Source organism: Camelina sativa, chromosome 14, assembly GCF_000633955.1.
Source record: "Camelina sativa cultivar DH55 chromosome 14, Cs, whole genome shotgun sequence".
In the NCBI taxonomy this organism is placed as follows: domain Eukaryota; kingdom Viridiplantae; phylum Streptophyta; class Magnoliopsida; order Brassicales; family Brassicaceae; genus Camelina; species Camelina sativa.
In genome coordinates, this window is record NC_025698.1 from 18,333,576 (window position 1) to 18,343,566 (window position 9,991).

The 9,991-nt window shown below is 35.1% G+C and overlaps 1 protein-coding gene across 1 annotated transcript; it reads left to right on the forward strand.

Moving 5' to 3' along the window:
* Positions 1–9,623, forward strand: LOC104741901 (protein DETOXIFICATION 23). Its single transcript, XM_010462828.2, is given in 8 exon segments — positions 1–322; positions 6,520–7,061; positions 7,368–7,454; positions 8,142–8,198; positions 8,430–8,668; positions 8,929–9,047; positions 9,181–9,267; positions 9,364–9,623. Coding segments are annotated over 8 exon segments (1,461 nt in total). The 5' UTR covers positions 1–61; the 3' UTR covers positions 9,433–9,623.

The following is a 9,991-nucleotide window of genomic DNA, read 5'->3' on the forward strand; positions in this document are numbered from 1 at the left end:
CCTCTCTCTTCTTAATTCCCTTGCCTTATATGCTCTCTCTCTCTTCACTCTCTTGTAAGCCATGGGAGGAGAAGTGACGGAGACCCTACTGCAAAAGTCCACGGAGAGCGGCAGAGAAGAGGATGAGTTTGGGATGAGAGAGAAGGTTTGGAGGGAATCTAAGAAGCTATGGGTTGTGGCTGGGCCAGCGATCTTCACGAGATTCTCTACGTCAGGACTATCTTTGATAACTCAAGCTTTCATTGGCCACCGTGGCTCAACCGAGTTGGCCGCTTACTCCATCACCCTCACCGTTCTCCTCCGTTTCAGTAATGGTATCTTGGTTAGTACTATATGCGCACTATTAATTAACGAGAATAATACAACAATAGTAGTATCACTTATTCTTCCACTAATACTTCACTAAAAAGAAAGAATATTTTTTTTGTTCGTAATAAAGACTAGAGTATCTATGTTAGGGTGTTTGGAGTAGTTTGAATGATATATATGTTTGGAGTAATTTGAATGACATATATGGTGACGTGAATGCTTAGATAGACTTCTTGTCGGAGATTGTTTTGGTTTCTTCTTTAACCAGTCATAAATTCACAACCATACAACTCTTTCTTTGGCCTTATGAAATAAAAATATGTCATATCTTTACATTATAGATTGTATGTAGACGGGTTTGGAAGAAATTGTTGGTCGTACTTGTCGTTAACACTGCAAGAAAACATGCCTTTTGCGATGGACATATATATCGCGAATCCTTCGCAAATCGACAAAAGCGAGAGATTTGCAAGGAACGTCAGTTTCTCGCAAATTGGTCAACGTTGCAAATCCTTCGCAAATTTTGCGAGGAATAATTTTTCCTCGCAAATTCCACGCATATTGCGAGGAACTTTTTTGTCTAGCAATATCCTAGCAACTTTTGTATCTAGTAAATCCCTCGCAAATTTGCGATGCTTTTGCAATTAATATTTCCATCGCAAATTCTAATAACGGTATAAAAAAAATTAAAAATTTTCATTTTGGTAAGCTTAATTAAAATTAAACCTGTAATTAAAATTAAACTTGTAATTAAAATCAAACCTTGAAAACTTATGCAAATTAAAGCTGTAATTAGAAGTACTAAGTTTACAAAATAAGTTAACAAAACATAATAACCGATTTTGTTCTACACAAAACATTACATATGAGAGGTTCAAAGGATAAAAGAGCATTCATCAGTGTTTACTGTCCGGCGGTTGCATCTCCGGTCGCAGGTCTAGTCGCCGAATCTTCTCGGGGAAATCTAGCAGCAAAGTCTAGATCTTTCTCTGCAAGATAATCGAGGTATGCATCATAACTATGCATCTTCTCTGAATTTTCTTGCATCTTCAGAGCATTTTCTTGCATCTTCTCTGCATTGGCCTGTAGTTGAGTTGCCTGAGTTGCAAGAACAGCTTCGGCAGCAGCAAGCTTCGCAGCTAGAACAAGTGGATCTTCAGAAGGAGGAGGCGGTTGACCAATCTGAGCTGAAGATGCTTCTGCTTGCATGTTACCAACCCCATATATCCGGTTCTTTTTCTTCGGAGCAACCTGCCAACAAAACATATACACACCATAAGTGTTTACACACATAGTTTACACAAACACAAACATTAACATAAACAATGAAGCATGTTTTACCTTGGCATAAATTTGGTTCTTTACAGTTACTGATAACCCGCCGGAAGCACTACTCTCCATGTTATCCGCTGATAATAGCTCAGACTCAGCTTCAGCTATCTTTGATGATACTTCATTGTACACCTTCTCAAACAGTCCATCAACAAACGACCCATCAGGTTTCCTATGAATGTCTTCTAGGACTCGCAGGAAATCAGGTAGTGGCTCACCAGTCCTCTCAGACTAAAAACAGAGAAATGAAACAACTATATTACTATATTGTAGATATGATATTATTAATGAACTTGTGCTAAACAGAGATATGATATGATTAATGAACTTGTGTTAAACAGAGATACTTACAAGCTTTCGTGCTCGGGCTTTAAAAGAGGTTTGACCAGAACAATGCTTATANTTTGTTCTACACAAAACATTACATATGAGAGGTTCAAAGGATAAAAGAGCATTCATCAGTGTTTACTGTCCGGCGGTTGCATCTCCGGTCGCAGGTCTAGTCGCCGAATCTTCTCGGGGAAATCTAGCAACAAAGTCTGGATCTTTCTCTGCAAGATAATCGAGGTATGCATCATAACTATGCATCTTCTCTGAATTTTCTTGCATCTTCAGAGCATTTTCTTGCATCTTCTCTGCATTGGCCTGTAGTTGAGTTGCATGAATTGCAAGAACAGCTTCGGCAGCAGCAAGCTTCGCAGCTAGAACAAGTGGATCTTCAGAAGGAGGAGGCGGTTGACCAATCTGAGCTGAAGATGCTTCTGCTTGCATGTTACCAACCCCATATATCCGGTTCTTTTTCTTCGGAGCAACCTGCCAACAAAACATGTACACACCATAAGTGTTTACACACATAGTTTACACAAACACAAACATTAACATAAACAATGAAGCATGTTTTACCTTGGCATAAATTTGGTTCTTTACAGTTACTGATAACCCGCCGGAAGCACTACTCTCCATGTTATCCGCTGATAATAGCTCAGACTCAGCTTCAGCTATCTTTGATGATACTTCATTGTACACCTTCTCAAACAGTCCATCAACAAACGACCCATCAGGTTTCCTATGAATGTCTTCTAGGACTCGCAGGAAATCAGGTAGTGGCTCACCAGTCCTCTCAGACTAAAAACAGAGAAATGAAACAACTATATTACTATATTGTAGATATGATATTATTAATGAACTTGTGCTAAACAGAGATATGATATGATTAATGAACTTGTGTTAAACAGAGATACTTACAAGCTTTCGTGCTCGGGCTTTAAAAGAGGTTTGACCAGAACAATGCTTATATATTCTGGTGCCATTAGGATCACTATAGCGAGCATTACGGCTATTGATACTCTTTGCTTCTGATTTTGGTTCACACCAAAACTTGACCAAGCCATCCCATACGGTAGGATCAAACTCATCTCTAACTCTTCCATTGATGGACGCATCCCAGTTATATGTTTGCTTGTAAAGACATAACATGAATCATAATCAGAATCAGAACCAGAATCAAGTGATAAACACACAAAATCTGTAATTTAAACACATCAACAAATCTGTAACTTACCGCAAAAGTTTCAAACCACCGATTTACAACCGGACCTGGTGTTTGGGTCCAATTGGCATGAGCTGTTTTGAAATCTCTTTCAAAAATGGTCCGGACAGTAGCAGCAACCAAAGAATCCTGGTCAAACCTACAAAACATAAGATAAAAGGAATGAGGATCATTGAAAATACAAAACATAAATATAAACTATAGGTTAGATACATAACATTCTTACCAGAGAGTACCCGGAGGTCGCTTAGGATCCAGTTTTGGTAAGGCAACATGCCCAGGACTTGCAAGTAACTCTTCCAAAGTGAAAAAAGTTTGAGAGGCAGTTACACCATTGACACGCGAAGTTGATTGCTGAGGAGGAAGATCATTTTGCACCGGAGGAAGATCATTTCGCACCGGTGAGGTACCTTGAAAAGAGGCGGTAGAATGTAGCTTTTGAGCAGAGCCAGTAGAGCGTACCCCTCGAGCAGGGATGGGAGGAGATAATCCTTGTGAAGATATGAACCTTGTGTAATGGTTTTGGTTGACGGATTCGTTTTGGTCTCGAGAAGACATCTGAGAAGAGAAGGAGAACATGTAAAAATAATTAGAACCCTAAAATTATCCAAAATTAAAAACAAAAATTAAAACCCCTAAAATCAAATCGAAACCCTAACCCCAGAATTAAGTCCCCAAAATCGAAACCCTAAACCCAAAATTAAATCCCCAAAATGAAAACCCTGAACCCAAAATTGAATCCCCAAATTCGAAACCCTAAAATCGAATTAAAACCCAAATCGAATCATAGCCTAAACCCAAATCGAATTCCCAAATTCAAAACCCTAAAATCAAATTAAAACCCTAATTGAATCATAACCCTAAACCCCAAATTGATTCCCCAATTTTGAAACCCTAAATTCGAATTAAAACCCAAATCTAAGAAAACATTCTAACTACAAAGAGATAGAAGGGGAGAGGAGGAGACTTACCGGCAAAGAAAGAAGAGATCGAGTCGGAGATTAATCGGACAAGAGAGAAGAAGAGGAGTTAGGGTTCGAGAAGGGTTCACCAGACCTGAGAGAAGAGGATGAGACTCACCGGAAAAGACAAAAGAGATCTGAGAAGAGAGAAGAAATCGGAGAAGAGAAGGATTAGGGAACTAGGGTTTTTTTTTGGCTGCGGATTAGTCGAGGTTTGAGCTACGCTCAAACTAGGTTTTCAATTTATATAGAAAAACACTACATCGCAAATCCCTCGCAAATATTGCTAAGGATTAGTTATGGTCCCTCGCAAATCCCTAGCAACCATATAAAAATATGTTATTAATATTTCCATACTTTACGAGAGAATTGCGAGAGACCGTAGCAAATCCCTCGCAAAGTCTTTTGGGTTTAAGTTTTGAAATTGGCATTTGTACCCTATCTTTGATTATAAACCTTGGATTCATCCTTTTAATCATTTATAATAATGTAATTAGTCTTTAGGGTTAAGGTTCAAGGGTTTAAAGTATCATTTGCGAGGGAATTGCTATGATTTGAGAAATTTGCGATGGATTTGCGACTAATTTAGGGTTTAGGTTTTGAAATTGGCATTTGTGCCCTATCTTTGATTATAAATCTTGGATTCATCTTTTTAATCATTAAAAGTATTGTAATTAGTCATAAGGGTTTAAAGTGTCATTTGCGAGGGCATTGCTATGGTTTGAGTGATTTGCAATGGATTTGCGACGAATTTGCTATGCATCTAGCGAACGCAAATTTGTCGCAAACTTTGAATATCTAATTTACAAAAACCATCAAAATAATTTTAAAAATTTAGTCAAATGAACTTGCAAGTATATTATAAGGTCCAATAGGCTCATCATACTCTTCTCTATCATCAAACTTTTCAAAATTGTCCAATTTTGCATCTTCCTCTAATCATTAACTATCTTCTACACTATATCATATACATGTTCATTACATTGAGCCAAATATTCCAAAATTTTCCAATTCTCCAACAATTTTGTGTTGTACTGCCCTATCTATGATTATAAGTCTTGGATTCATCTTTTTAATCATTAATAGTAGTGTTATTAGTCTTTAGGGTTTAGGGTTTAGGGTTTAGGGGTTAGGGTTTGAAGTTGTCACTTGCGAGGGAATAGCTACAATTAGTGTGTTTTGCGATGGATTAGCGAAGAATTTGCTATATATCTAGCAAATCTGTTGCAAATTTGTCGCAAACTTTGAATATTTTTTTTTAACAACAAACTTTGAATATCTTATTTATAAAAACCATCAAAATAATTTTAAAAGTTAGTAAAATTAACTTTCAAGTATCATAAGGTCCAATGTCTCATCATACTCTTTTCTATCATCTTTTTAATTATTAATAGTAATGTATTAGTAATGTAGTTCAGAATAATTCACCTTATGAACACATTGAAATGTATTTCAGAATAATTATATTAAGTTTTGTAATATTTATAAAAAAATAATTTCCTAATTTAGCAATGAATTTGCTATGGTTTTTGCAATTCACTCGCAAGTCCATAGCAATTTTGCTATGGATTATGTTTTCGCAAAATCGTCGCAATATTGCGATTTATTTGCGAGGGAGGTGACCTTCCCTGCGAATTTGTCGTAAATCCCTCGCAACTGAGCAGCGGATTTGCAACGACTGTCTTCCTCGCAAATTTGTGAGGGATTTGATAGTGGTTTTTTATTTTTTGCAGATTCTTCGCAAATCTATCGCAAATTTGCGAAGTTTTTAATCCATTACAACTCGTCCTTGCAAAAAGGGTGTTTTCTTGTAGTGTAAGTGTTAATGTCGTTACCCTTTTTGCTTTACACATATATAGACAAGTCTTAACGAATTTGAACTCCATTAGTTTTGATTATTACATCAATTGTTTTTTGTTAAAGGGTATATTGCTAAAACATGACGCAAAATAAAGAATGGTCAGAAGATTAATATAAATTATGACGAAATATTTTTTTTTTCATTTGTGCTCCGATCCGTAGTGTAGCAAAGACAACATTATCAAGAAGTGACAAGATTCATTGGCCACTAATGTCCAATGGTCACCTGCCAATGCCGATCTTTTTTTATTTTTCGTCTGTGTGAGATTCCTAACTTATGGTATGAAATAGTGCTTATGATTTTAATTATTAGACTTTTAAAACTTTTAAAGGGTAATTGTTATGCTTTCTACTTTTCTAAAATGGACATATTATATGCGTTTATTAAACCTGTTTTATAATTATTAGTAATATACATGTGTACTGAATTGGGTTCATTATCACATTATGAGTGTCATTCACCATGAAATAGTTTTTTTTTTATGGTGACAATGACAATATATGCAGTTAGGCATGGCTAGTGCACTAGAAACACTATGTGGTCAAGCCTACGGAGCAAAACAATTTCATATGCTTGGGATTTACCTCCAGCGATCATGGATCGTCCTCATAGGCTGTACCATTTGCCTCATGCCCATCTACATCTTTTCGGGCCCAATCCTCTTGGCCCTAGGTCAAGAGGAACGCCTTGTTCGTGTGGCTCGGAAAATAGCTCTATGGGTCATAGGCATCAACATCTCTTTCGTGCCTTCCTTCACTTGCCAAATGTTCCTCCAAGCTCAGAGCAAGAACAAGATCATCGCCTACGTGGCTGCTGTCTCATTAGGGGTCCATGTCTTCTTGTCGTAGCTCCTAGTGGTTCATTATGATTTCGGGATCGCTGGTGCCATGACCTCGTCTCTCGTAGCGCACTGGTTGCCTAACATTGCGCAACTCTTGTTTGTCACGTGCGGTGGGTGTAAGGACACGTGGAGAGGATTCTCTTGGTTGGCTTTCAAGGATCTTTTGCCCGTTTTCAAACTATCCCTATCTTCCGGTGGAATGGCTTGGTATGATTTTCTAGTCTTCTCAAGTTTATATTGTGTCAACTCCTAAAAGTATCAACACATGTCTCGTCAAACCAGCATCTACGTAAATATATATTAGTCATACAATTATACAAATACCTTCGTAATCTAATAATACTGTCACGTTGGTTGAAATAAGAGATAAATATTTATGCATCATATATATGTAAACAAGATTGAAAATTTTAAAATATACGTTATAGAGAAATTAGTATTGCATATTCGTGACATAATACTACTCCTATTAATACATAATAGCAAGTCCTTTATGATATTAATTTTCGGCAGCTTGGAGATATGGTACAACTCGATCTTGATTCTGCTCACTGGAAATTTAAGAAATGCTGAAGTTGCTCTTAACGCACTTGCAATCTGGTAAACTATATTTTTCAGTTTTATGTCTCTTGTCTTTGAAGTTATATTCATACGTTTGTACATTTATCTTTAGATTATTGATCTGAATTCTAATACATACATTATATACACTGATGCCAGTGGAAATGATAGGTCTAGGTTACTAATCGTACTAATTTTACTCTCTAGCTTATTGGCAACTGTGGAATGGCAGAATGCTTTTGCAATTAATTGCCCATGATTCGATTGGTTATATAATTATGCTACTCTACAATAATATTACCCACAAGAAACTTAGTTAAAGAACGAATGAATTCTTTTGGTATGAATGTAACTTTGTGTACTATTGTAGCTTTTTAGTTGAAATTAAAATCTGATGAAATTTGTGGAATGATTTATTATTACAATTCAAATTTTAGTTTTTGTAACTCAATGTATTCAATTTCCAATGTGTCCATCGGTCTCTTTTACGCTCATCAAATGTTTTTTTTTTGAAGTTATACGCCAATTTACTTAAACCTTCTTTTTTTAAGTACACTGCTAGGTAAAAATTTGTTGGATGTTTTTGTTGTTATTTATACTCTTAGTTTCACACATGTATGTAATCATATATATGATTCTAGGATAATAGAATCAAATGAAAATTTATTGTTATTGAGATTCAATATTATGTTTTTCAATTTTTTTTTGGTTTTGTTTTGTTCGCAGCATCAATATAAATGCACTAGAGATGATGGTAGCCTTCGGCTTCATGGCAGCAGCAAGGTACATAAATATAATATATTACATATTATATCATAGGATGTAGAGGCTGACTATAATTTTTGAGTGATATATTTGATTATATTCTTCTTCTTTTTTTTTTTTTTTGGTCAATGATTTGATTATATTCTTCCTGATCTTAAATCATCCTAAATATTAGATTATTCAAGTTTCATTTAAACATCTTATTCTCTTCCTCTTACTTTCTATTTTATTTTATAATGGTTGCAATAGTGTAAGAGTATCAAATGAGATCGGGAGTGGAAACTCTAAAGGGGCCAAATTTGCGACAGTGATAGTGGTTTTGACATCACTTTCAATAGGAATCATCTTCTTCTTTGTCTTCCTGTTTTTAAGAGGAAGGGTTTCATACATTTTTACAAAAAGTGAAGCTGTTGCCACACAAGTAGCCGATCTTTCTCCACTCTTGGCCTTCTCCATTCTCTTGAACAGTGTGCAACCGGTTCTCTCTGGTACATTGATCTTCCTATAACGTTTAACATGATACATTCAATCAATGAAACATTATAAGGATTCGTTTTTTAGTGAGCACACTAATTCATGCATGAAACTGGTATTTTAGGTATTCAGTCACTCTCACGTATAGTGAGTTAACAATTTATCATTATCTGAAATTTTAATCCAGAATGTAGCTATATTAATATCGTTACACGACAAACTAAATTTGCTTATAACCCTTCATTACATGTGAACTGATTATTACTGGTTGTAGGAGTTGCTGTTGGAGCAGGATGGCAAAAATATGTCACGTACGTTAACCTTGCTTGCTATTACTTTGTTGGAATCCCTTCCGGTGTTTTTCTTGGCTATGTTGTCGGTTTGCAAGTCAAAGTAAGTTCACTTTTTATCAGTCTTTTTAAAATTTTTAAAGTTGTTTATAGTTGTTTACTGTCGCAAGAAATAATATACATTTAGTGATAATATACTAGGTAATATATATAGTGTTTTTTTTCTTAAATTTTAGGGCGTGTGGTTAGGAATGATATTTGGAATCTTCGTTCAAACTTGTGTGCTTACCATAATGACTATGAGAACAAACTGGGATCAACAGGTATAAACTGAATATTACTCCGAATTCTAAGCTTTTTTTGTTATAAGAAAATAATTGATTTGTATATTTGGCTTATTCTTCTTAAATACACTGCAGGTGTCTTCGTCGTTGAAACGTTTGAACCGTTGGGTTGAACCAGAATCCAGAAGTCAAAACCAAACTTAACGAAAAGAATAATCGTGAAAATTGAAGTAAAAATTTGAGTTTGTAATCGACTTTTTAATCTCTATTTCCATATATATTGTAAAACAAACTCAAGTCATGTGATGATGTCTTTGTGATTAGGGGTTATATCAAGAAGAAAAATCATACTATATATAGATATGTAAAGAGAACTTTGATTGTAACGTTGAGAGTTGTCTCAACTCTCCTCCGTCGCCTTTATGAATTGAAATGTCAATCAAAATCTTTTAACTTTTGGTGACAAACTAATTAAGTATATTCCCTTTTACATTTCGTACACAATATACCTTTTACACTCCACACTAAAACATCATTTATTATTTATCTAAACACAATTCAACAAATACTAAAACAATCTAAAAAAATATGAATGGTCCAAATAAATTACCAATTAAAAACTAATTAATTTTACATTGAAAGTTGAAAACATTATATAACTAAAACAAAATAAATTATCTTAAATATCATATATTATTACATAGAGGGAGTATGTTAATATATAGATATTTTTTGAGACAATTCCCATTTTTGTGTGCTCTTT